This window comes from Sander lucioperca, chromosome 20 (genome assembly GCF_008315115.2).
Source record: "Sander lucioperca isolate FBNREF2018 chromosome 20, SLUC_FBN_1.2, whole genome shotgun sequence".
In the NCBI taxonomy this organism is placed as follows: domain Eukaryota; kingdom Metazoa; phylum Chordata; class Actinopteri; order Perciformes; family Percidae; genus Sander; species Sander lucioperca.
In genome coordinates, this window is record NC_050192.1 from 4,744,600 (window position 1) to 4,772,570 (window position 27,971).

The 27,971-nt window shown below is 39.6% G+C and overlaps 2 protein-coding genes across 7 annotated transcripts in view; both read right to left on the reverse strand.

The window, feature by feature from the left end:
• The window catches only part of c20h12orf56 (chromosome 20 C12orf56 homolog), a 53,975-nt gene that overhangs the window by 15,882 nt on the left and 10,122 nt on the right, over positions 1 to 27,971 (reverse strand). The gene's annotated exons all lie outside the window — the stretch shown is intronic.
• Positions 488 to 27,430, reverse strand: LOC116059981. The gene is made up of 14 exons (XM_035996332.1): positions 27,125 to 27,430; positions 25,209 to 25,310; positions 13,388 to 13,526; positions 12,521 to 12,731; positions 12,136 to 12,199; positions 11,525 to 11,565; positions 11,118 to 11,151; positions 10,649 to 10,720; positions 9,912 to 10,019; positions 8,910 to 8,971; positions 8,006 to 8,140; positions 3,991 to 5,866; positions 1,570 to 1,650; positions 488 to 666 (listed from the first exon to the last, which is right to left on the reverse strand). Coding segments are annotated over exons 1-14 (3,042 nt in total). The 5' UTR covers positions 27,126 to 27,430; the 3' UTR covers positions 488 to 550.

A 27,971-nucleotide genomic window follows, 5' to 3' on the forward strand; every position in this document is an offset into this window, starting at 1 on the left:
TGTTCACATTCTTTGCAAACCAAACACTCCTTGTTTGACGCCAAATGGCCTTTAATAATGTGAGACTTGAAATGTCTCAGCACAGCATTTTCCTCTGCTTTGGTCCATGGTCTCCGTGTTTTTCCTTTGCGTACTGAAAACAAACAAGATGAAATAAATAATTGTTAGTATGGCTGACTACATCTTTCATCCGGATATTAACAATGACTAACCATGACAATTAATGGGAGTTTTGTGAGAGTGGCTGTGCCAGCTGTTTACTAATTGTAATAAATGATGACGTATTTCCTGTATGCGTACATCTGTAATCCGTAAAACTATTTCCACCGCAAAAGGTTGCATATTTCATTTATCAATGTTGACTTTTCCACCTACTCCCACTGTAAAACTTTCTAGCGATATTTCAATTTTTTTTTTCAAATTTCCAGCGTTTCCATTCAGATTTTTTTCATGTGCAAATTGAACATACAAACCCCACTTCTCTCTCTCTGTGTTTGTCCCTCTCTGTCCTTGCATGTTGATCTGATGAATATTGACTTTCTCTATAGGCCTAGAAACTCCCGAAGGTTACGCACTGGATATTATAAACATGATGCATATTAAAATTCAACTTGATCATACCATTATGTACAGGAAGGAGTCTCTCTGCTTCAGGAGTGTCCATGTCTGAAAAATGTAAGAGGAGAGCATAGTAGATGCATTTTATTAAATAGTATCTGTTGTTCAATTTTGTAATGCAATATATTGAACATTATTTACAGTTGGTTATTTTTACTGTAAATATGTTCCGACATTATTGAGGACAAGAAACCTGGCCCAGAGAGCAGGTTCAATAAACACTAATTTCCAACATCAGTTAGCTCTATGAAAGCAGAAACAGATCAGACAGGTTTAAATTGTATTGAAACCTCATATCCTGATCCAAGAACACTTTCAGGGTTCTAGTGATTTTCAGTCAAAAATGTGTCTTTAGATGTCTGTTTCACATTTATCTGCAGCCTTTAAAGAGGATATGTCATGGCCATTTCCACTGATCGTTTATTCTTGGTGTCTGCTAAAATAGATTGATATGCTTCAATGTTCCAAAACAACATTATTTTTATTATACTGTACATTTTACATTGAACTCTAATCAGCCTCTGTCTGAAACAATCCGTTTCTCTTATCAGATCACACTTGAATCGGACCATTAACACACAGGTTGTATATGATTCTGCCTTGACACTTCAAGACATTGGCCGTGTTTCCCAGAGTCGCTCTTAGCTTAAGATCTTTCACTAAGAAGGAAATAGGAATAGGAAACAAAACATGTGTCATATGACTATATTCATGCTTGTTTAACTGCCTTAAGCCGGTGGGGGCTCTCGGGCTTAAGAGGGTTCTTAAGTCCTTAAGCACGATCGAATCCGGAAAACGCGACCATTGTTGTAAAGTGGCCAGGATCTACACAGGATTAAAAAATGAAATGATGGAATAGGTAATAAATTAATCATATGGAGTGTCTCGAGCTAGTTTCCGGTAGTATGTGCTATGTGTACCAACATGCTAGATCACATTCAAAATACATACCGTTCAGTTCATGAGGACAATCTACCTCGTTGCTGGTTTGTTCCTCCTCACTCTCATCTTCATCATCATCATCTGTGAAATCTGGACAAATAATGGGAAAGTACTTTAATTTGGTTATAAAACAAATTAAAAACGTTACATCATACATCAGTGTCCCAGTGTTATAACAACAGACAATGAATAGATTTTAGATCTTAGAACTCCACGTGTAATATCTAAATGTCGGAGCGTTATGTCAATGTTACTTTGGTAACTGACTCAGAATGAAAGTGATCTTCGTTTCTGGATCAAGTCAGTTTTCATTGAACACACTTTCTGGAATACCTCCCACCAATACATCACCATTTCATTCACCATGATGAAATAATAAATTCAATCAGTGCCCACACATCCTATACTGCTTTATACTGCTATATTTTACATACTGCCTGTCCAACATATAGACTCATAGATGCTGTGTTGTCCAGTGGATTGTACATTAATGTCAGCGCCACATTGGACCAAGCAAGACTGGCCTGTAAAGAAACACACATAAACAGTGAAGCTGGAGTTTTCTGGACAGAAAGCACTACAACAATTACATTTCTCATCTGATCTCAACCATGTAAAAAAAAAAAAAAAATCTGACCTGTTTCACCCATTTATGACATAGGCTCATGTTGATGGGCGGATGTGAAATACGATCAGGATGTCTGCACAGGGCTATTATTTTGAAAATGTACTGGATGCAGACGCACCGCATTTTATCAGTGTAGTGTCAGTGCCATAATATAAATATACATATATAATGAAATCAGGTGAGGAAAGAGTGTTACAGTGCTTTCTATCCAGAAACATCACAGTTCCTGTTTACTTGTGTTATCTTTCCCAGAACTACAGTGGGTAAGGAAAGTATTCAGACCGTTCAGGTAGTTCGGGTTTTTTGACATGAAGTTGTAAGACATCCTCACTTAGCTTCTCTGTCTCTCCTCTGTCTCTCTGCCTGTTATAACTCCATCTGACGAAGTTGTGAGGTCTGACTCTTTTCAGGACACTGGTTTTGTGATGCAAATGTGTTACTCTTTTGAACACATTGTTTTGTGAAGCAAAACGCTTTACCTTTGTGACCCCAGCAAACTAGCTGGAATTACCTACTTCAACGCCAAAACCAGGACAGAACTCTGCTCACTGGACGCAGTGGGGGAAAAGTCACTGTTGATGCACGACACTGAGGGTGAGGATGTCTTACAACTTCATGTCTGCTGTGTTAAATTCCTGTCTAAATAAGACCTTACAGCTCATAGTGCATATCAGAGCAAAAATGAGATCCATGAGGTCAAAAGAACTGCCCCAAGAGCTCAGAGACAGAGTTGTAGAAAGGCACAGATATGGACAAGGCTAGAAAAAAAAGCTGCTGCATTTATTGTTTCTAAGAGCTTAGTGGTCTCCAAAATTTTGTTATGGAAGAAGTTCAGGTCAACCAGGACTGGCCATCCAGCCAAACTGAACAGTTGGGGGAGAAGAACCTTGGTGAGAGAGGTAACTAAGAACCTAAAGATGACTGACTGAGCTCCAGAGATCCTGTGTAGAGATGGAGAAAGTTCCAGGCTGACAACCACTGCTGCAGCTCTGCACCAAAACTGGGCTCTATGGCTGAGTTGACCAATGAAAGCTTCTCCTCAGTGAAAGACGAATAAAAACGCTGCACAGAGTTACTCACAGCCTGGGAGTCCTTCAGGTGTGTTTTTGAAAATCCTATCCCGCCTTTCATGTGGTCTGAAACTTTCTCCATCTCCACACAGGATCTCTGGAACTCAGTCAGTGATCTTTGGGTTCTTACCTCTCTCACCAAGGCTCTGCTCCCCAGCTGTTCAGTTTGTCTGGACGGTCAGCTGTAGGAAGAGTCCTGGTTGACTCAAACATCTTCCGTATCAGAATTATGGAGACCACTGAGCTCTTAGAAACAATAACTGCAGCAGATTTTTTTTCTAGCCTTGTCCAGATCTGTGTCTTGCTACAGCTCTTCTTCAGCTCTTTTGACCTCATGGATCTCATTTTTGTTCTGATATGCACTATGAGCTGTAAGGCCTTATTTAGACAGGTGTGTTCATTGAAAATCTGAACCAAACCAATTAACTCAAGACAGTTGGACACTGATGAAGGTGTGGAATCATCTCAAAGCTGAACAAAAGAAATGGACGGCACCTGAATGACCTACATGAGTGTGACAGCAAAGTTACGTATTTACTCAAGTATTTACTTGATAGGTTAATTAATTACTATGAAACTACAAGATTCACAAAGGCACGGTCTATAAAACTCCAGTGAAGTCCTCTGTAAAATGTTACCCATGAAGATCCTGTAAAATCAAGATTTCTGTAAATACATAATATAACCCCTTAAAGTCTACATTTTACATAAAGAACATAAGAATTTAAATACCTTCAATTTCGTCAAGAGATTTTCCTTTAAGCTCACGCATCCTTCCCTTTTCCAGTGCAAGGAGCAACTTGGAAATTTTTGCACTCTGTATGGTAGGCTCTGACAGACGGTAGAACTGTCTATGTACTGATATATCGTGCCCCATAAAATCAGCAAGCTGATCTAGTTCGTTGCTCTTCAAGTTCAGGATTTGTGATGTGGTCGCTATGTCTTTGCGCAGTTGAGTTGATCGTAGGTACTCTGGCCTCTTGGCACCACACTCATCCGCGAGCTGTCGGAGACACTGATGTCCTCTGTAGTAAGTCAGACAATTTGGTACAGCAAACAAGTATTCATTTTGGTCTGGGACACCACATTCCTTCCTCTTCTCAATCATAATGTTGAGTGCATTTACCATCTCAGGTGTCAGCAGCACTGCTACCTTTCGCTCCCTTTTTCCTTTCAGTTCAACACGCTCAAAATAGTTGCAGAGTTTCTTTTCATACTCTGACAGCCCCAATTCATCAAGGGTGTTTGTTTCTTTGTTTCTTTCCAGAAAATTCCTCAGTTTTATCTTTGAGACCTCCCCAACACGTCTTCTATTGAAGAGGACAATCTTGGTCAGTGCAGCTTTTGCAAGGCTGGAATAGTTCTGCACTGTTGTCTCCTCCTTCAATGCAGCAGTTGCTGATTCAGCAGTTTTGTCAAGATGCTTGTTCAATTTTGTCACATCATCAGTGAGCGGTAATTTGGCTGGTTTGTTATATTTCAAGTCACTAATGGTGCTTAAGGCACAGTGGGATATGTACTCCGACCACTTTGCAGTATAAAGCTTCTGAAAAGCTTTTGAGGATTTAATCAAGTTGTCATCTCCAGCCATAAGAGCATGACAATGAATGATGTCACTCACTTTCAACAGTGAGTGTCCAATTTTAAGTGCAAGGCTTGGAGTTTTGTAACAGTTCTTTTCTCTATCAAATCCTGCTGTTTCTTTCACTGCTTCAATTACTTCCATGAAATTTCCTGGTTTTATGGCATCCTCTAAGGTTAGGATTGAAGACCTTTTGCGGATGGTTTGCAGGAATCTTCCCAGCTGACGGATTTTTTGGCGGATGTAGTCATGTTTTGAAGGGTCATGTCCATGTTTTCTGAAAAGGGTGTCAGCATACCGAAGAAGGCAGAAGTCATTACGAATAACACTTGCAATGTCATCGTCATGCATACGGCTTAACATTTTAAGCACCCCATCATTAACTGGGCTTGAACATTCTGACTGGATTGCAGATGCTAGGCCAAGCACCCTTTTTCTTCCTTGACGATCCTCTTCCTCTGGTTTGGAGGAGCACCTTTTCATATGTCTCCATAGCTCTGGTCGCAAAAACATACCCTTACAATGGATACAATATTCATATTTTTTACATTCAACCTTCTTTGCTCTGCGCTTCACTTTAAGCTGACCACTTCCTTTTTTCAGCACATCTCTGTTATACTCGAAGTTTCCCCTGTTGCGAAGATTCTCTAGGAGGTTCTTCCTAGTTGCTGAGCCTGCTGGGAGACTAAGTGCATATGCTATATCAGAATTCTCTTTTATGTGAGTTTTGAAATGCCGCGCTATTTTGAAATGAAAATCCTTGCAAATGAAGCAGAAATTTTGTCCTGCTCTTACAACGCTGGTTGAAGGTACTGTGTTGGTGCAATATTGTCCAGTGTCAAGGGTGTCATCTGTGACATTACAGTTCATAGAGGTATCCATTAGTGATTCTTCAGCAACCTGGAATGTTGAGTTCGCCAAGCTGTTTATTGGTTCCTCATCTTCTGTGTCACTTTCTGAGCCTGGAACGTAGTCTGGATCACATACATCATCTGATGCCTCCTCTTCACTGAAGTCACTTTCATTCTGATTAAAATACAAGGAAAAGAAAAGAAAACGTAAGGCATACATAACACCTGCAATAAGCACTACATGACAATCAACAAGCAACTGGACCTCATATGCTTCTCATTGTGCTTTTATAAACCACTACTGAGCCCACACACATACACACACACACACAAACTAGGACTGTTTGATGTGGCCTAAAAATATTTTTAAAAAATCAATTTTGATTATTTTATCATAATTTGAACAACAAAAGACAAAGAAATTATGTCACATAAGTTGCTCAAAGCGGTCAAAATACTGAGTGTGGAAGTGGCAGCAGTCTAGGGACCACAAATCTTGTAGAAATGCCCCCGTGTGGACTATAGCAGCGATTGTAACTGCTGAGCACACAGCTAATTAATTATGCTCATACTCTGCTGGTTCACTTTTTTTTTCTGTTTGTTCGCTGGCTTTTATTTTGAAATGTTGTTTCCAGACTGGAAGACACTGTTAGGAGGTTGCAGTAACATATTGTAACATGTCAGAGAGTGTCAAACTCCACACCTCTCCTCTCCTGTTATTTTAGATGAGATAGACAGATAGATAGTTGTGATTGTAAACATACTACAACTATGAGTAGGAGGGGGGAGACGTTAGCGGAGCAGATGGAGCCGTGTTGTCCACCTCATGTTAAACAGCAGTACATAAGTAAAAGTATGACGACGTTCAATTTAATAACAATGAATTGAAGTCAAGTGTAAACAAGCCGGTAGATATGTTAGCGGGTGTCAGTCGCTGAAGTAATTAAGCGGTTGCTCAAGTAGTTGAAGAGAAAATCTCGATTTAGCAATTTCATTTTATCAACATCATCATAACTAAAAAAAATTTAATTACAATGTATAATCGATTTATCGAACAGCCGTAACAAAAACACACACACGCTTTGTTCTAAAGTGTTGCTTCTCACTACTGTCCTCATATATCAAACAATGGCCTCAAACACTATGAGCAGGCATACACACAAAACACACAAGGGTTATAGGACCATACCAAATCATAAGTCATATACAAATAGGGCTGGGCACCGAACGTCGATACTTTTATGGCACCGGAAAAAAGTATCGAAAAATTATTTCTTTTGTTGCCAAATTTCGGTTCCAAAAGCATCTGAGCGCGTAAGCGCAAGCTTATCTGTCCTCTCTGCATACTGACAGAGAGCGGAGCTCCGACCGACACACACACGCGCAAGCAGAGGTGCGAACGGTGCAAACTACATCGGCTCTGCAGTTTTATTGAAGTCACAGAGTCACGGCGATGCCGATAAAGCAGTTTCAAATGTGGTTACAGTTTTTCAAAACTTCACGCAGACAGCGTTTGCTGTGATATATTAATGGCGAGCCGAAAGCGGTTGCTGTGCTGTTGTTTTACATTTCCTCTGAGACAAGCAGGCACAACGGTGGTTTCTGTGCCCTGATGACTGACTGATAGGTTGAGGTTGTAAGGCAAGGCACCTTTATTTCTACAGCACCTTTCAGCAACAAGGCAATTCAATTCCATTCCTTTGCACTTAAGTTAGTTCTTCATTAGTTCAATGTAGACAACAGGGCAGTCACCAAGTTTATTGGTAAAGGTTTGTGTCATTATGCAGTTTGACCTAAAAAGTCTTTGTTGTTTACATTCCTTTGTACTTTAGTTAGTTCAATATTAGCCTGTACACAATGTAATTTGTTTATTATTTATAATACGTTCATGTTGTGGCAAAAAGGTTTCTCCTTTTTTGTTAATTTTTAAAGTTCAGATTGATGCCAATCCAGAGTATCTGACTGGCACACCCCTATCTAAAAGCACAACCAGTTTTATTAGTTACTCTGAGTGAGCAGTGTTACCAGAATTTTTTAATTTTGATAACTGTTTTGATTCACAATTAAGGTAGAAAATAAAAGTTTTGTGTTTAATGGATTTTTGTTGATGTTGAAATAGATTTTAAAGCATATGGTATCGAAAAAAGTATCGTTAGGAACCGGTATCGAAACTGAGGTATCAAAATTGGCACCGGATCGAAAGATTTTGAACGATGCCCAGCCCTATATACAGAAGCAGAAAATGAGCATCATTTCAGGTCATGTTAAAGCATTTCCTGTGTTTGAAGCTACACCAACAAATGTACTGACAAACCTCTTCAGGGAGCACCGTGGAGGAGAGGAATGGTGTGTGACTTGTAGATGGAGAGACGACTGTTGTGTGGCCTGTAGATGGAGAGACCACTGTTGTGTGGAGAACAGTTTTCTTGACTGTAGTTGGAGCCATAGGCTGATGGAGAGGCAAAAAGAGAGAACCAGAAGAGAATGAAAGAGGGAGACATGGCAGTTATTTCAATGTAGAACATTGATAGATGATACGAGACAATGACTATAATTTCCAGAAATTGAACATCACTGATTCACTGTTGGTATGTAACACTTCAACAGGTAACAGGCTTCAAAGCTGTGATTCATAAGATCTACCAACTCACACACATCAAATATAATCTGAACATATTTGGCTAGAACTTCTGAGCATATTTACGTTTTGCTCAATGATGAAAACCTTGTGAAATTTGATCCTATAACTCCTATAAAAAAGTTTTGGAAACATTGTGCTTAACACATAATGACAAGTCACTGCTGATGCTGCCATTACATATTTGGTGTAGTGGACTGCTAGGATTTTTCACCTTTATGATGTGTTCAAAGTTCAAATTTAATTTGTGTTTTGTTTTAAAATCAAAATAGAGGTAGCAATATCTGTGTGAGTCCCTAATTAACGTATATGCCACAGGTATTAACTTTTACCATGACCGCAGTCAAAGAATTATTTGGTGACATCAATTTGAGAATGAATTTTGTTACCTTCACTGTTAACACCAAATCTATTACCCATGACACACAATACACTATTTGAACTAACACTTTAAAACTTTTGGAAAAGCATTTCAATAAATATCTGTTTATGCCAGTTCTTAGTGCTTATGTAGGTGTAGGTGGCATGAAAACCTTATGGATACTGCTTCCAGTAAAGGGTTACCAAAATAACTACTTACCAAAGTCTTTTGTCTTTTGTCTTTGGAGTGAAAGCAGTATGTATGCCAGACAGTGGTGCAAACTGTTAAAACAACAAAATACTAAGGTAAGCATTAATGTTGTCACCTACAAAGACATGTACAGCTCGTCAGTGCTGCTGCCGGGGAAAACTGGAGGAATTTGGCGCATTCCATGCAGAGACACGAGTGAGGTGGCCAGGCACATCCACTCAACACCATGGATCCTCCTTGTGATGCTGCACAACAGCGTGAACAGCAGGTAGACAGCATCGCTGGGATGGATCTGTGGTGTGTGGCAGTGCCTGGCCACCTCGCTCGGGTCTCGGGATGAAGCTCGCCAAACCCCAGCCTCTACTGTGCTGCTACGGCTGTAAACATCATCTAAATCTCGCGGGATCACCAAGTGTTACTAGTAGACCACTAGTTATTTTTCCTCAGTGCATCGTGTGAGATTTTGACAATGTTTACAGCAGTAGCAGCAGAGTAGAAACCATCAGGTAAGTGTTATTTTAATAAACTCCTGGTGTACTTACAAACTTTCCAATTCATCGTTTTATGAGTACAGACCATATTTGTACTACTGTAGAAGTTTGATACCCTTCTGGGCTTTTCTCCAGAAATGCACTATAACTAGCATGTACAACATCTGCTGCCTTCATCCTGCAATGTGGACCACCTGTTTTTTTCACAGAATCAATAGCCTCACTCATTGAACCCCACACTGCTATTATTTTGAACAGCCTAATATCTGATTTTTTTCACTTTTCTGTAAAATAATAACAAAGTTCATGGTTTTCCCTTCATTTCTTGATTTGGAAAAGAATATGTGTGTGAATCTTAAAACTATGATGAGGATTTTAAGGCTTTGTTCACTTTTTTAAACACACTGCTATTATTTTGAAAACAACTGTAAGTTTGTCTACCATGAGAAATGTCTTTCTACAAGCAAAAACAGTGTACATGTGTAATGCAACATGTCGATCTTAGAATTTTTATACAAACCTTCACATCTTAGCCCCCACCACTTCAATGAAGAAAATGGCCCACGGCATAGTGAGCATTTTTCAAATGAGCCCAAGTTCTCTTTCATAACACGATGTGTCTTGCAATCTAAAAGAAAAAAACACATATTGAAATTTATCGTGTGAATACGGATTTTAATTTTTTACTTAGATAACTTCCTCTAGGGGGCTGAAACCTAGTCTTGCATTGCCAGCTCAAATCCTGTGAACTCACATCTGGTTTTACTTCAAGATATTAGTCTGGAAAGAAACACACACGAGCAGCTTAGATCTGACAAGAACTCAGTCCAATCAGCATATCACCAGGTTTAAAAAAAAAAATAATTCCCCACATTTATAAACTATTTAGAATGTTTTTTTTCTCTGGTATGTTGGTGTTTTATTGTTATTCAATTTTAGTTTAATTTGAATGTGAATTTCAATGTTATTAATTGATATCCCGGGGTGATATTGAGCCTGTCTTGAGGCAGCACTGCTGTGTTAAGCAGCCTCAACAGCTGATCCCCGGTGTAAACAAAAGCGTCATGGCTGTACACGGACTCCCCAGACGCGGCTATAACCGTGAAAAACAGTAGTAAGGCCAGAGCAGACACAAAGTCACTAGTGTCCATAGTGCAAATAAATAAAATCCACCTAATAAATCCTAAGAAAAGTAAGATAAAAGTTCAAGGAGAAAGGGAAAAAAAAGAAGAAAACAATGGCTATGCCAATTCTTACCCTTATCTCTCTTCCTCATTCCTCCTGAATTCTCTTGCTTTCTTCTCTTCCTTCCCCTCTGTTCTTCAAAAGTTTAAATAGATTATAATGAAAATGACAAACAATTGGATTGTGTAAATGAAGGACACACACACACACACACATACATCAACTTGTATTGTATCCCCCTCAAATGAGTCATTACTTATAATCAGGCATGAAAACGGGTCAGGGGTGAAAAAGGTGAGAAGGATATTACCCCTCTAGGGGGGTCCGGGGGCATGCTCCCCCGGAAGAAAATCTTAAATATTCCATATTTTAAAGCAGTGGTTCCCAACCTGGGGTCTGGGGACCCCTCAGGGGGGCGGCAAAGATCACAGGGGGGGCACAAGTCTTTATCTGGTTTGAGGTTGAGGTAAAAAAAAAATGTATAATAAGGTTTTGCCTGGTATACCCCTCCTCTATTATGTTTTATATAAAGATTTCTCACCATCATTGCAACTGCCTGGCCTCTTGGCTTGCTGCTGTGATCCAACCATATTTCCATGTCAAATAATAAAGCAAAACCACAATTAAAACACACAAAGGTCACACAGCCATAACCAAAACATCAGTCATAAAAGAGTAGATTACGGGTAGCCATAGAGAAGAGGAAAGAAAAACCCATCAGTCCTGAAAGAATTACATCTCCAGTACCTATGACATTTACGGTACTTTCAGATCTAATGCTACTGTGGCCAATTGGCCCAAACACCATGAATAAGCACACAAAACACACAACAAGGGATATGGAACCATACCAAGTCTAAATCATATACAGAAGCAGAAAGTCATGTTTCAGGTCATGTTAAAACACTTTCTGCACTTAAAGCTACACCAACAAATGTACTGACAAACCTCTTCAGGGAGCACTGTGGAGGAGAGGAATGGTGTGTGGCCTGTAGATGGAGAGACAACTGGTGTGTGACTTGTAGATGGAGAGACGACTGGTGTGTGACTTGTATATGGAGAGACGACTGGTGTGTGACTTGTAGATGGAGAGACGACTGGTGTGTGACTTGTAGATGGAGAGACGACTGGTGTGTGACTTGTATATGGAGAGACGACTGGTGTGTGACTTGTAGATGGAGAGACGACTGTTGTGTGGCCTGTAGATGGAGAGACCACCGTTGTGTGGCCTGTAGATGGAGAGACGACTGGTGTGTGGCCTATAGATGGAGAGACCACCGTTGTGTGGCCTGTAGATGGAGAGACCACTGTTGTGTGACTTGTAGATGGAGAGACGACTGGTGTGTGACTTGTAGATGGAGAGACGACTGTTATGTGGCCTGTAGATGGAGAGACCACTGTTGTGTGGCCTGTAGATGGAGAGACCACTGTTGTGTGGCCTGTAGATGGAGAGACGACTGTTGTGTGGCCTGTAGATGGAGAGACCACTGTTGTGTGGCCTGTAGATGGAGAGACCACTGTTGTGTGGCCTGTAGATGGAGAGACCACTGTTGTGTGGCCTGTAGATGGAGAGACGACTGTTGTGTGGAGAACAGTTTTCTTGACTGTAGTTGGAGCCATAGGCTGATGGAGAGGCAACAAGGGAGAACCAGAGGAGAATGAAAGAGGGAGACATGGCAGTTATTTCAATGTAGAACATCTGCTGCTGAAATACTGAATTTGACATTGAGCTGACATATCAAACTTCCGGCCCGCATTTCAATTATATCCGGCCCGCAAGAAATTATATATATTATATCCCTATCAGAGAGAGGAGACAGAGAGGAGGACAGAGGACAGAGAGGAGACAGAGAGAAATGTCTTATGCGATGCTGCAGTCTTCTTATTATATACTATTCTCTTTTTTTTTCTTTAAATAGATTTAATTGGTCAATTGTACTCTACCTTGGATATTTGATGCCTTTGGCAAGAACGCCATGGCAGGTTTTCTCCTCCGTAGTCATAGGTTATTTCTTGCCCTTCCTCAATGTCAACGATGGCAAACAAACACAGACTGGGTACACCATCCACCTCTATTTTTTTCATTTTCGCATTCGGCTTTTCAGCATCATTTACGAGTCTGCCAAGTGTCCCATCTTCACTTGAAGCATCAATGCTACAGGAGTTACAAGAATGAGTTACTAAAAATGTTAACAAAATTGTGGTCCAGAAAATGATTGGCAAGCATTTCTATCACCCAGAAATTTCATAGGGAATAGGGCCGTTTCCACTACGGGGCCAACCGGGACAAAATACGGGGCTGGGGCTGTGTCCTCTATTATAGGGCCTTCTCCCTCAGGGGCGTTTCCTGGCTCGGAGTAGGTACTCAGATCGGCCCAGAAAAGCTCCCAGGTGGGGCTTAAGGTTTACTCGCTGATTGGGTGAAAACAGAGCAGGATGTGACGTTATCAGAAAGCACAAATCAAGCGGCATTTTTAAAACCTAGCAGAAGAGGAGCATTAGCCTAGTACACAGTTAAAAACAACAAAAGATGTTCGACAAGCGGGTACAAAAAACTGTCTATTACGATTACGCGGACATCAAAACTCTCGCCCCTTACCACGCGGTAAGGGGAGTGGGACAGGAACTTGACAAGAACTTCCCCTCACTCGGCCCTCTTGACTGGTGTGTCAGTGGGGGCCCATCCGCTACGTCACAAGTTTCGATGTCCCGGTCATCGTAGTGCCACTATTCGGCCCCATAGTGGAAACACGGGTCATGTGCGGTCTGACTATTGATCAAGAATAAAATCCTACAATTCAGCTTACTCACCAATATTCCGTTCCTTTATGTTTGAAGATGTATGTATACTCATTCCATGCTGCAGTTTTCTCAGTCTTCTTCAAAACTCCTCTGTACTCCAAAATGAATGAGCCTTTACGAATTGGCTCCAATGCAAACACACCTCTTCCTATAAATAAATAAATAAATAAATAACAGTTAATGAAAATGAGCGTAATAAAAAAAGTGAAATTAGATGAAAAATTGAAATTCTGATAAAAAAATTACAATCATGAGGAAAGGTGAAATTCATAAGATCTGCCAACTCACTCAAATATCACCTCAACATTACTGTACACATTAACAATATTTACTGTTTTTCCTTGATGAAAAAAGGCATAACTAGATGAAAACATTGTGAAATTTGATCCTAAAACTGCTTTGTCATAAGCCAATATTTAAAACCATGCAAAACGGTGATGTGACATACTGTATTTTACTGTATGACCTTGTATGCTTCACTCTGTCCTTATAAACCATTACTGGGCCACACACAAACACACACAAGTCTTTGTACTAAAGTATTAGTTCACACTGTCTCACTGTTGTCCTCATATGCCAAACACTGGTCTCAAACACCATGATCATGCAAACACAAAGAACACACACACTATACTGAATCTTAGTCATATACAAAAGCAGTATTTAGTAGGGATGTCCAGATCCGATCACGTGATTGGAAATCGGGCCCGATCACGTGGTTTCAGACTCGATCGGAATCGGACGTTACCTCCCGATAAGGACTGGGATATGTATATATATTCTCATTATTTTTTAAACACATCTATAGTTATGCGGTGGCCCAGAGTTAGACCCTTTTGACTCCACACAGAAACAGCAACGCGTGCGGCATGACATCACTTTGTTGCAGAGACGCTATTGGTTAAATGCCGGCAAAGTAGAACACGGAAGCAGCTTGAAGCGGAAAGCGCGAGTATGTCTGCGGTCTGGAGGTATTATGAAGTTGAATTATTATAGAAGTATCGGATCGGGACTCGGTATCAGTAGATACTCAAAATCAAATGACTCGGACTCGAGGGCAAAAAAAACCTGATCGGGACATCCCTAGTATTTAGCATTGTTTCAGGTCATTTTAAAGCACTTCCTGTGTTTGAATCTACACTGACACAGTGTACTGACAAACCTCTTTGAGCAAGACTGTGGGAGACACGGCTGCTGTGTGCAAAACATGACCACAATTGACCAAAAACTACTAAAACTGACCAAAAACTGACCAAAAACTGAAAAAAAAGGAAATTAATAAAATTCAAGCTTATTGTGATTTGGGAGCCTTTACGAATTGGCTCCAATGCCAACACACCTCTTCCTATAAATAAATAAATAAATAAATAACAGTTAATGAAAACGAGCGTAATAAAAAAAGTGAAATTATATGATGAAAAATTGAAATTATGATAACATTATAATCATGAGGAAAGAAGGTGAAATTCATAAGATCTGCCAACTCACTCAAATATCATCTCAACATTACTGTATACATTCACAATATTTACTGTTTTTCCCTGATGAAAAAAGGCATAACTAGATGAAAACATTGTGAAATTTGATCCTAAAACTGCTTTTTCATAAGCCAATATTTAAAACCATGCAAAACGGTGATGTGACATACTGTATTTTACTGTATGACCTTGTATGCTTCACTCTGTCCTTATAAACCATTACTGGGCCACACACAAACACACACAAGTCTTTGTACTAAAGTATTAGTTCACACTGTCTCACTGTTGTCCTCATATGCCAAACACTGGTCTCAAACACCATGATCATGCAAACACAAAGAACACACACACTATACTGAATCTTAGTCATATACAGAAGCAGTATTTAGTAGAGATGTCCATATCCGATCACGTGATCGGAAATCGGGCCCGATCACGTGGTTTCAGACCCGATCGGAATCGGAAGTTACCTCCCGATAAGGACTGGGATATATATGTATATATAGTCTCATTATTTTTTAACACATCTATAGTTATGCGGTGGCCAGAGTTAGACCCTTTTGACTCCACACAGAAACAGCAACGCGTGCGGCATGACATCACTTTGTTGCAGAGACGCTATTGGTTAAATGCCGGCAAAGTAGAACACGGAAGCAGCTTGAAGCGGAAAGCGCGAGTATGTCTGCGGTCTGGAGGTATTATGAAGTTGAATTATTATAGAAGTATCGGATCGGGACTCGGTATCAGTAGATACTCAAAATCAAATGACTCGGACTCGAGGGCAAAAAAAACCTGATCGGGACATCCCTAGTATTTAGCATTGTTTCAGGTCATTTTAAAGCACTTCCTGTGTTTGAATCTACACTGACACAGTGTACTGACAAACCTCTTTGAGCAAGACTGTGGGAGACACGGCTGCTGTGTGCAAAACATGACCACAATTGACCAAAAACTACTAAAACTGACCAAAAACGGAGCAAAAACTGACCAAAAACTGAAAAGGAAATTAATAAAATTCAAGCTTATTGTGATTTAGGAGCCTTTACGAATTGGCTCCAATGCCAACACACCTCTTCCTATAAATAAATAAATAAATAACAGTTAATGAAAACGAGCGTAATAAAAAAGTGAAATTATTAAATGAAAATTTAAATTATGATAAAAAATTACAATCATGAGGAAAGAAGGTGAAATTCATAAGATCTGCCAACTCACTCAAATATCATCTCAACATTACTGTACACATTCACAATATTTACTGTTTTTTCCCTGATGAAAAAAGGCATAACTAGATGAAAACATTGTGAAATTTGATCCTAAAACTGCTTTGTCATAAGCCAATATTTAAAACCATGCAAAACGGTGATGTGACATACTGTATTTTACTGTATGACCTTGTATGCTTCACTCTGTCCTTATAAACCATTACTGGGCCACACACAAACACACACAAGTCTTTGTACTAAAGTATTAGTTCACACTGTCTCACTGTTGTCCTCATATGCCAAACACTGGTCTCAAACACCATGATCATGCAAACACAAAGAACACACACACTATACTGAATCTTAGTCATATACAAAAGCAGTATTTAGTAGGGATGTCCAGATCCGATCACGTGATTGGAAATCGGGCCCGATCACGTGGTTTCAGACTCGATCGGAATCGGACGTTACCTCCCGATAAGGACTGGGATATGTATATATATTCTCATTATTTTTTAAACACATCTATAGTTATGCGGTGGCCCAGAGTTAGACCCTTTTGACTCCACACAGAAACAGCAACGCGTGCGGCATGACATCACTTTGTTGCAGAGACGCTATTGGTTAAATGCCGGCAAAGTAGAACACGGAAGCAGCTTGAAGCGGAAAGCGCGAGTATGTCTGCGGTCTGGAGGTATTATGAAGTTGAATTATTATAGAAGTATCGGATCGGGACTCGGTATCAGTAGATACTCAAAATCAAATGACTCGGACTCGAGGGCAAAAAAAACCTGATCGGGACATCCCTAGTATTTAGCATTGTTTCAGGTCATTTTAAAGCACTTCCTGTGTTTGAATCTACACTGACACAGTGTACTGACAAACCTCTTTGAGCAAGACTGTGGGAGACACGGCTGCTGTGTGCAAAACATGACCACAATTGACCAAAAACTACTAAAACTGACCAAAAACGGAGCAAAAACTGACCAAAAACTGAAAAAAAAAAAAAAAAGGAAATTAATAAAATTCAAGCTTATTGTGATTTAGGAGCCTTTACGAATTGGCTCCAATGCCAACACACCTCTTCCTATAAATAAATAAATAAATAACAGTTAATGAAAACGAGCGTAATAAAAAAGTGAAATTATTAAATGAAAATTTAAATTATGATAAAAAATACAATCATGAGGAAAGAAGGTGAAATTCATAAGATCTGCCAACTCACTCAAATATCATCTCAACATTACTGTACACATTCACAATATTTACTGTTTTTCCCTGATGAAAAAAGGCATAACTAGATGAAAACATTGTGAAATTTGATCCTAAAACTGCTTTTTCATAAGCCAATATTTAAAACCATGCAAAACGGTGATGTGACATACTGTATTTTACTGTATGACCTTGTATGCTTCACTCTGTCCTTATAAACCATTACTGGGCCACACACAAACACACACAAGTCTTTGTACTAAAGTATTAGTTCACACTGTCTCACTGTTGTCCTCATATGCCAAACACTGGTCTCAAACACCATGATCATGCAAACACAAAGAACACACCACTATACTGAATCTTAGTCATATACAGAAGCAGTATTTAGTAGAGATGTCCATATCCGATCACGTGATTGGAAATCGGGCCCGATCACGTGGTTTCAGACTCGATCGGAATCGGACGTTACCTCCCGATAAGGACTGGGATATATATGTATATATAGTCTCATTATTTTTTAAACACATCTATAGTTATGCGGTGGCCCAGAGTTAGACCCTTTTGACTCCACACAGAAACAGCAACGCGTGCGGCATGACATCACTTTGTTGCAGAGACGCTATTGGTTAAATGCCGGCAAAGTAGAACACGGAAGCAGCTTGAAGCGGAAAGCGCGAGTATGTCTGCGGTCTGGAGGTATTATGAAGTTGAATTATTATAGAAGTATCGGATCGGGACTCGGTATCAGTAGATACTCAAAATCAAATGACTCTGACTCGAGGGCAAAAAAAACCTGATCGGGACATCCCTAGTATTTAGCATTGTTTCAGGTCATTTTAAAGCACTTCCTGTGTTTGAATCTACACTGACACAGTGTACTGACAAACCTCTTTGAGCAAGACTGTGGGAGACACGGCTGCTGTGTGCAAAACATGACCACAATTGACCAAAAACTACTAAAACTGACCAAAAACGAAGCAAAAACTGACCAAAAACTAAAAAAAAAAAAAAAAAGGAAATTAATAAAATTCAAGCTTATTGTGATTTAGGAGCCTTTACGAATTGGCTCCAATGCCAACACACCTCTTCCTATAAATAAATAAATAAATAACAGTTAATGAAAACGAGCGTAATAAAAAAGTGAAATTATTTGATGAAAATTGAAATTATGATAAACAAATTACAATCATGAGGAAAGAAGGTGAAATTCATAAGATCTGCCAACTCACTCAAATATCATCTCAACATTACTGTACACATTCACAATATTTACTGTTTTTCCTTGATGAAAAAAGGCATAACTAGATGAAAACATTGTGAAATTTGATCCTAAAACTGCTTTGTCATAAGCCAATATTTAAAACCATGCAAAACGGTGATGTGACATACTGTATTTTACTGTATGACCTTGTATGCTTCACTCTGTCCTTATAAACCATTACTGGGCCACACACAAACACACACAAGTCTTTGTACTAAAGTATTAGTTCACACTGTCTCACTGTTGTCCTCATATGCCAAACACTGGTCTCAAACACCATGATCATGCAAACACAAAGAACACACACACTATACTGAATCTTAGTCATATACAGAAGCAGTATTTAGTAGGGATGTCCAAATACGATCACGTGATCGGAAATCGGGCCCGATCACGTGGTTTCAGACCCGATCGGAATCGGAAGTTACCTCCCGATAAGGACTGGGATATATGTATATATAGTCTCATTATTTTTAAACACATCTATAGTTATGCGGTGGCCCAGAGTTAGACCCTTTTGACTCCACACAGAAACAGCAACGCGTGCGGCATGACATCACTTTGTTGCAGAGACGCTATTGGTTAAATGCCGGCAAAGTAGAACACGGAAGCAGCTTGAAGCGGAAAGCGCGAGTATGTCTGCGGTCTGGAGGTATTATGAAGTTGAATTATTATAGAAGTATCGGATCGGGACTCGGTATCAGTAGATACTCAAAATCAAATGACTCGGACTCGAGGGCAAAAAAAACCTGATCGGGACATCCCTAGTATTTAGCATTGTTTCAGGTCATTTTAAAGCACTTCCTGTGTTTGAATCTACACTGACACAGTGTACTGACAAACCTCTTTGAGCAAGACTGTGGGAGACACGGCTGCTGTGTGCAAAACATGACCACAATTGACCAAAAACTACTAAAACTGACCAAAAACGGAGCAAAAACTGAAAAAAAAGGAAATTAATAAAATTCAAGCTTATTGTGATTTGGGAGCCTTTACGAATTGGCTCCAATGCCAACACACCTCTTCCTATAAATAAATAAATAAATAAATAACAGTTAATGAAAACGAGCGTAATAAAAAAAGTGAAATTATATGATGAAAAATTGAAATTATGATAACATTATAATCATGAGGAAAGAAGGTGAAATTCATAAGATCTGCCAACTCACTCAAATATCACCTCAACATTACGGTACACATTAACAATATTTACTGTTTTTCCTTGATGAAAAAAGGCATAACTAGATGAAAACATTGTGAAATTTGATCCTAAAACTGCTTTGTCATAAGCCAATATTTAAAACCATGCAAAACGGTGATGTGACATACTGTATTTTACTGTATGACCTTGTATGCTTCACTCTGTCCTTATAAACCATTACTGGGCCACACACAAACACACACAAGTCTTTGTACTAAAGTATTAGTTCACACTGTCTCACTGTTGTCCTCATATGCCAAACACTGGTCTCAAACACCATGATCATGCAAACACAAAGAACACACACACTATACTGAATCTTAGTCATATACAGAAGCAGTATTTAGTAGAGATGTCCATATCCGATCACGTGATCGGAAATCGGGCCCGATCACGTGGTTTCAGACCCGATCGGAATCGGAAGTTACCTCCCGATAAGGACTGGGATATATATGTATATATAGTCTCATTATTTTTTAACACATCTATAGTTATGCGGTGGCCAGAGTTAGACCCTTTTGACTCCACACAGAAACAGCAACGCGTGCGGCATGACATCACTTTGTTGCAGAGACGCTATTGGTTAAATGCCGGCAAAGTAGAACACGGAAGCAGCTTGAAGCGGAAAGCGCGAGTATGTCTGCGGTCTGGAGGTATTATGAAGTTGAATTATTATAGAAGTATCGGATCGGGACTCGGTATCAGTAGATACTCAAAATCAAATGACTCGGACTCGAGGGCAAAAAAAACCTGATCGGGACATCCCTAGTATTTAGCATTGTTTCAGGTCATTTTAAAGCACTTCCTGTGTTTGAATCTACACTGACACAGTGTACTGACAAACCTCTTTGAGCAAGACTGTGGGAGACACGGCTGCTGTGTGCAAAACATGACCACAATTGACCAAAAACTACTAAAACTGACCAAAAACGGAGCAAAAACTGACCAAAAACTGAAAAAAAAAAAAAAAAGGAAATTAATAAAATTCAAGCTTATTGTGATTTAGGAGCCTTTACGAATTGGCTCCAATGCCAACACACCTCTTCCTATAAATAAATAAATAAATAACAGTTAATGAAAACGAGCGTAATAAAAAAGTGAAATTATTAAATGAAAATTTAAATTATGATAAAAAATTACAATCATGAGGAAAGAAGGTGAAATTCATAAGATCTGCCAACTCACTCAAATATCATCTCAACATTACTGTACACATTCACAATATTTACTGTTTTTCCCTGATGAAAAAAGGCATAACTAGATGAAAACATTGTGAAATTTGATCCTAAAACTGCTTTGTCATAAGCCAATATTTAAAACCATGCAAAACGGTGATGTGACATACTGTATTTTACTGTATGACCTTGTATGCTTCACTCTGTCCTTATAAACCATTACTGGGCCACACACAAACACACACAAGTCTTTGTACTAAAGTATTAGTTCACACTGTCTCACTGTTGTCCTCATATGCCAAACACTGGTCTCAAACACCATGATCATGCAAACACAAAGAACACACACACTATACTGAATCTTAGTCATATACAAAAGCAGTATTTAGTAGGGATGTCCAGATCCGATCACGTGATTGGAAATCGGGCCCGATCACGTGGTTTCAGACTCGATCGGAATCGGACGTTACCTCCCGATAAGGACTGGGATATGTATATATATTCTCATTATTTTTTAAACACATCTATAGTTATGCGGTGGCCCAGAGTTAGACCCTTTTGACTCCACACAGAAACAGCAACGCGTGCGGCATGACATCACTTTGTTGCAGAGACGCTATTGGTTAAATGCCGGCAAAGTAGAACACGGAAGCAGCTTGAAGCGGAAAGCGCGAGTATGTCTGCGGTCTGGAGGTATTATGAAGTTGAATTATTATAGAAGTATCGGATCGGGACTCGGTATCAGTAGATACTCAAAATCAAATGACTCGGACTCGAGGGCAAAAAAACCTGATCGGGACATCCCTAGTATTTAGCATTGTTTCAGGTCATTTTAAAGCACTTCCTGTGTTTGAATCTACACTGACACAGTGTACTGACAAACCTCTTTGAGCAAGACTGTGGGAGACACGGCTGCTGTGTGCAAAACATGACCACAATTGACCAAAAACTACTAAAACTGACCAAAAACGGAGCAAAAACTGACCAAAAACTGAAGGAAATTAATAAAATTCAAGCTTATTGTGATTTAGGAGCCTTTACGAATTGGCTCCAATGCCAACACACCTCTTCCTATAAATAAATAAATAAATAACAGTTAATGAAAACGAGCGTAATAAAAAAGTGAAATTATTAATGAAAATTTAAATTATGATAAAAAATTACAATCATGAGGAAAGAAGGTGAAATTCATAAGATCTGCCAACTCACTCAAATATCATCTCAACATTACTGTACACATTCACAATATTTACTGTTTTTCCCTGATGAAAAAAGGCATAACTAGATGAAAACATTGTGAAATTTGATCCTAAAACTGCTTTTTCATAAGCCAATATTTAAAACCATGCAAAACGGTGATGTGACATACTGTATTTTACTGTATGACCTTGTATGCTTCACTCTGTCCTTATAAACCATTACTGGGCCACACACAAACACACACAAGTCTTTGTACTAAAGTATTAGTTCACACTGTCTCACTGTTGTCCTCATATGCCAAACACTGGTCTCAAACACCATGATCATGCAAACACAAAGAACACACACACTATACTGAATCTTAGTCATATACAGAAGCAGTATTTAGTAGAGATGTCCAGATCCGATCACGTGATTGGAAATCGGGCCCGATCACGTGGTTTCAGACTCGATCGGAATCGGACGTTACCTCCCGATCAGGACTGGGATATATATGTATATATAGTCTCATTATTTTTTAAACACATCTATAGTTATGCGGTGGCCCAGAGTTAGACCCTTTTGACTCCACACAGAAACAGCAACGCGTGCGGCATGACATCACTTTGTTGCAGAGACGCTATTGGTTAAATGCCGGCAAAGTAGAACACGGAAGCAGCTTGAAGCGGAAAGCGCGAGTATGTCTGCGGTCTGGAGGTATTATGAAGTTGAATTATTATAGAAGTATCGGATCGGGACTCGGTATCGGTAGATACTCAAAATCAAATGACTCTGACTTTGACTCGAGGGCAAAAAAAACCTGATCGGGACATCCCTAGTATTTAGCATTGTTTCAGGTCATTTTAAAGCACTTCCTGTGTTTGAATCTACACTGACACAGTGTACTGACAAACCTCTTTGAGCAAGACTGTGGGAGACACGGCTGCTGTGTGCAAAACCTGACCACAATTGACCAAAAACTACTAAAACTGACCAAAAACTGACCAAAAACTGAAAAAAAAGGAAATTAATAAAATTCAAGCTTATTGTGATTTGGGAGCCTTTACGAATTGGCTCCAATGCCAACACACCTCTTCCTATAAATAAATAAATAAATAAATAACAGTTAATGAAAACGAGCGTAATAAAAAAAGTGAAATTATATGATGAAAAATTGAAATTATGATAACATATTATAATCATGAGGAAAGAAGGTGAAATTCATAAGATCTGCCAACTCACTCAAATATCACCTCAACATTACTGTACACATTAACAATATTTACTGTTTTTCCTTGATGAAAAAAGGCATAACTAGATGAAAACATTGTGAAATGTGATCCTAAAACTGCTTTGTCATAAGCCAATATTTAAAACCATGCAAAACGGTGATGTGACATACTGTATTTTACTGTATGACCTTGTATGCTTCACTCTGTCCTTATAAACCATTACTGGGCCACACACAAACACACACAAGTCTTTGTACTAAAGTATTAGTTCACACTGTCTCACTGTTGTCCTCATATGCCAAACACTGGTCTCAAACACCATGATCATGCAAACACAAAGAACACACCACTATACTGAATCTTAGTCATATACAGAAGCAGTATTTAGTAGGGATGTCCAGATCCGATCACGTGATCGGAAATCGGGCCCGATCACGTGGTTTCAGACCCGATCGGAATCGGAAGTTACCTCCCGATAAGGACTGGGATATATATGTATATATAGTCTCATTATTTTTTAACACATCTATAGTTATGCGGTGGCCAGAGTTAGACCCTTTTGACTCCACACAGAAACAGCAACGCGTGCGGCATGACATCACTTTGTTGCAGAGACGCTATTGGTTAAATGCCGGCAAAGTAGAACACGGAAGCAGCTTGAAGCGGAAAGCGCGAGTATGTCTGCGGTCTGGAGGTATTATGAAGTTGAATTATTATAGAAGTATCGGATCGGGACTCGGTATCGGTAGATACTCAAAATCAAATGACTCGGACTTTGACTCGAGGGCAAAAAAAACCTGATCGGGACATCCCTAGTATTTAGCATTGTTTCAGGTCATTTTAAAGCACTTCCTGTGTTTGAATCTACACTGACACAGTGTACTGACAAACCTCTTTGAGCAAGACTGTGGGAGACACGGCTGCTGTGTGCAAAACATGACCACAATTGACCAAAAACTACTAAAACTGACCTAAAACTAACCAAAAACTGAAAAAAAGGAAATTAATAACATTACATCTTATTGTGATTTGGGGGCTTTGAGACACAAGACATCAGACATCACCGAATCTCAAATCAAGCACTTACAGTACGCAAGTACACACAGGGTTTAAAGCCCATGTGGCAGGTTAACCATCACTGTTGATTAATGGGTACATAAAGCACTCAACATATGTATATCATTGTTAAAAATGTCTCCAAATAGTGTTAAAGGCCAGTTTTTGTAATTTTTGGTATTATCGTTTTTTTTATGCAATATATTTGCCTAGTGTTTATTCATTACGTGGATGGCAAGCATCAACTTAGCGCAACAGCGTTAGCCTAGATGGCTAGGTAAATATTACAACTGCCATCGGAGTTTCCTATATCTGCGTCCACGTTGTCAACATAAGACCTGTGGCGTTAGTGCTCCTTTTGTACCATCATTTTATTGAATGACATGTTAAGCTTCGCTCCTACGATAAAAAAAATTAGCTCGATAATTCTCAGAGACCAGTGGCACAGACCGAGACCATAGACAGTGAACAGAGACCAGTGGCACAGACCGAGACCATAGACAGTGAACAGAGACCAGTGGCACAGACCGAGCCCATAGACAGTGAACAGAGACCAGTGGCACAGACCGAGCCCATAGACAGTGAACAGAGACGGGGCTTTTGTGTCGTCTCCCCAACATGACGTAATGCAATGCATTGTGGGGGAAAAGAGAATCATTGCAAACCGCTGTAAAATAGTACTACCTTTTCGTATTTTATTCCGTTTTGTGATATCTATTGTATTTTATGTTGTTGGGTAACAGTTTAAATGTTTATTACCAACAAGCAAATTGCGCAAATTCATTAGAAAATAAACCCTGCAACATAGGCTTTAAAGCAAAAACTTACCTTTGATGGGGCCGATGTATCTCCAGACACACAACGCTTTCTCCTTCTTCAGTCTTATGTGATGTTGTGCATCACAAATGGGGTCTAGTCTGCCTCGCCTCACTGCAAAATATCATGTCAAGTCAGTCCTTACAAATATACAGCATTATTAGAACTCATTTTAGCTGTGGCCTAAAAAGGTAATTATGCTAGGCACCGACACAGCTTAAGCTAGACGATGCTGAAGTTTGTTATTTCAGAACAGTTTTTAAGTCCATATTAACAATCGAAAGCAATTATTACCAGTGTATCTTGACTGGGAATCAAATGAATGCAAAGAAAGTTACTTTATGAACTTGATTTTAAGATTTGTAATTATTTATTTACTGTAAACAAAAGAAAAATGTGTGAATCTGTCATTATTGCACAATTCCTCCAAGTACCTAACTAAAAAACAAAAAATCCTTATCCTTACCAGAGTCAATATAGTGTTTAGTAACTCCTAAATAATGTTGATTCCTCACTGACGTCCAGTGATCACCAGTTAATGAGACAGCGTTTGCAGCACTTTGCAGCTGTTCAGTGTGGCTGCTTTCTCCGTGTCTTGCAGACTGTGTATCTGTGAAAACTACTGTCCCCCTCCACGGCAACGAGACAGGTCAACCGTAGTACGTCTTTAAGACCAGAGTCCTCTACGATGCTGACAGGTCTGCAGTTAGTTGCCACCCGTTTAGCATTAGCTGTAGTCATTTCTTTGGATTTGGTTTCATCCACAGGTCGGCACGTAGCATGCTAGCGTTAGCATCACGTTAACTGAACTACTATGCTTAGCTCGTAGGTGGTAGCTCAAGCTTGACGTGCTTCGGTGATATTTTAATTCGGCTTTTCGGGAGTTTTGGAAAATAAAAAGCTCCATTCAGAGTTATTGCTGCTGTGTTTCTGCTGTGAAAGAGATTTTTAAATAAACTATATAGCCTACAGTCTGAAGGTGTTTAAATTGACTAGCTACATGAAGCAGCTCATAAACGATAATTTGAGCAACAATATTTTATGCAAACACAACCTACCCCTCAAATGAAAGCGGAGACTCTGCAGCAACCGCTACCGAGCAAAGCCATCTACAACAAAGCGTCCGAAAGTCAGCAGCCAAACCGCAACAAAAAGCTAGCTAATTGCTTCGCCGAATGATGGTTGAAAACCTGACTGAGAGTAACTGTGATGACAAAATTAGCTTACCAGCTAGCTGCAGTGCTAAAGCCGTTTACACACGAGCTTCGGTCCGGCTGTAACAGACGTGATGCAAACAACGGGAGACACGTTCTTACATGACACAAAATGGACACTGCGTTTGTTTAAAAAAACAAAAACAAATTGCCCCCCTCCCACAAACCTAGCTTCACAGCGGAGTGTGTTCAGGCCAGGAGAGGGAACTACTGGAAGTCAAACGTTGCGTTCAAGATCATCTTGTTAAACGGCTTAAAAACACAGACAGGATTTGAAGCGCTATTTCTGTCTCAATCATGTTAACGCTTATTATTTTCCTTTGACGGTAAAAAAAAATCCGCGTTCACACGGAGACACAGACATAAGCTGCAAAGATATTTCTAAGCAGGACAATCCCTGATATTGCTATAACACCGTCAGTCTCTTCATCACTAACCAAAATGGATTTTACTCTTTCAGAAGCTACCGCTGTTTAGCTAGCTGACAGAGGATCCAGTGAAAGCTTACACACATTTTATGAAATAAAAAAACTAAATAAGCATTTGTACAGTGTGTAGTTTAATCTGTTGGCTAACAACCAGCATGAACATTAAATGCTGGCAATAAGATAAGAGATAAGAGATAAGATAGAATATAAGAGCAGCAATAAGAAAAATAATAGTCATATATGAACATATGAACAGTCATATATGTATAAAATATGAAAGTCTTACTTTTCGAAGTTCATCCCACTCGCTGGTCCCGGCTGGTCCACACTGCAAGCCCGCCGAAGTTCCCGCCTTGTGTGTAAAATTGGCGCGTCATTGTGTATATTTTCGCGGAAATGTGTATAACTTGCAATGCCTCTTGCAGCCTGTGGTGTCGCTGTTGGACACACACGTCTTGGTCTTACAAACCCATCCTGCCTTGTGAGACCAATATGTGTGAACGTCAGAAAGGCAGGGGGTGGGCCATAAAAGTAGAACAACTATATTAACTGATAACACTAGGACCTATGTAATCACACATATATTCATAATGACTTATACAATTAATATTCAATAATTATAACATTATAAAGTTTTATGTTTACGAGACCATCAAAATTGGTTCCTTAACCCGATTGGTCTTGTAATGCTGGTGAGTAAACCTGAAAATTGGTTTCGTAAACCATGTATGCCTACTCACACACACACACACACACACACACACACACACACACACACACACACACACAGGTTTGTGGGGACCCGTCATTGACATAATGCATTCCCTAGCCCCTTACCCTAACCTTAACCATCACAACTAAATGCCTAACCTTAACCCTTACCCTAACCCTAACCATAACCTAATTCTAACCCTAATCCTAAAACCAAGTCTTAACCCTCAAACAGCCCTTTAAATTTGTGGGGTCCAGCATTTTGGCCCCACAAAGCTGTCGGGACCCCACAAGTATAATGGACTCCCGATTTTTGGACCCCACAAATGTAGTTAAACAACACACACACACACACACACACACACACACACACACACACACATTTTTGACTCAATCCCACATACACCATCCTGTTGCCACAA

What these genes read in the sequence shown, in the direction of transcription:
- LOC116059981 (XM_035996332.1), bottom strand. An exon ending in AAAGGCATCAAATATCCAAG is followed by an intron (nt 12,200 to 12,520) that starts GTAGAGTACAAT and finishes CCTCTCCATCAG; the next exon opens with CCTATGGCTCCAACTACAGT. An exon ending in GCCAGGCAGTTGCAATGATG is followed by an intron (nt 10,721 to 11,117) that starts GTGAGAAATCTT and finishes AATCTATTTAAA; the next exon opens with CTTTTGAAGAACAGAGGGGA.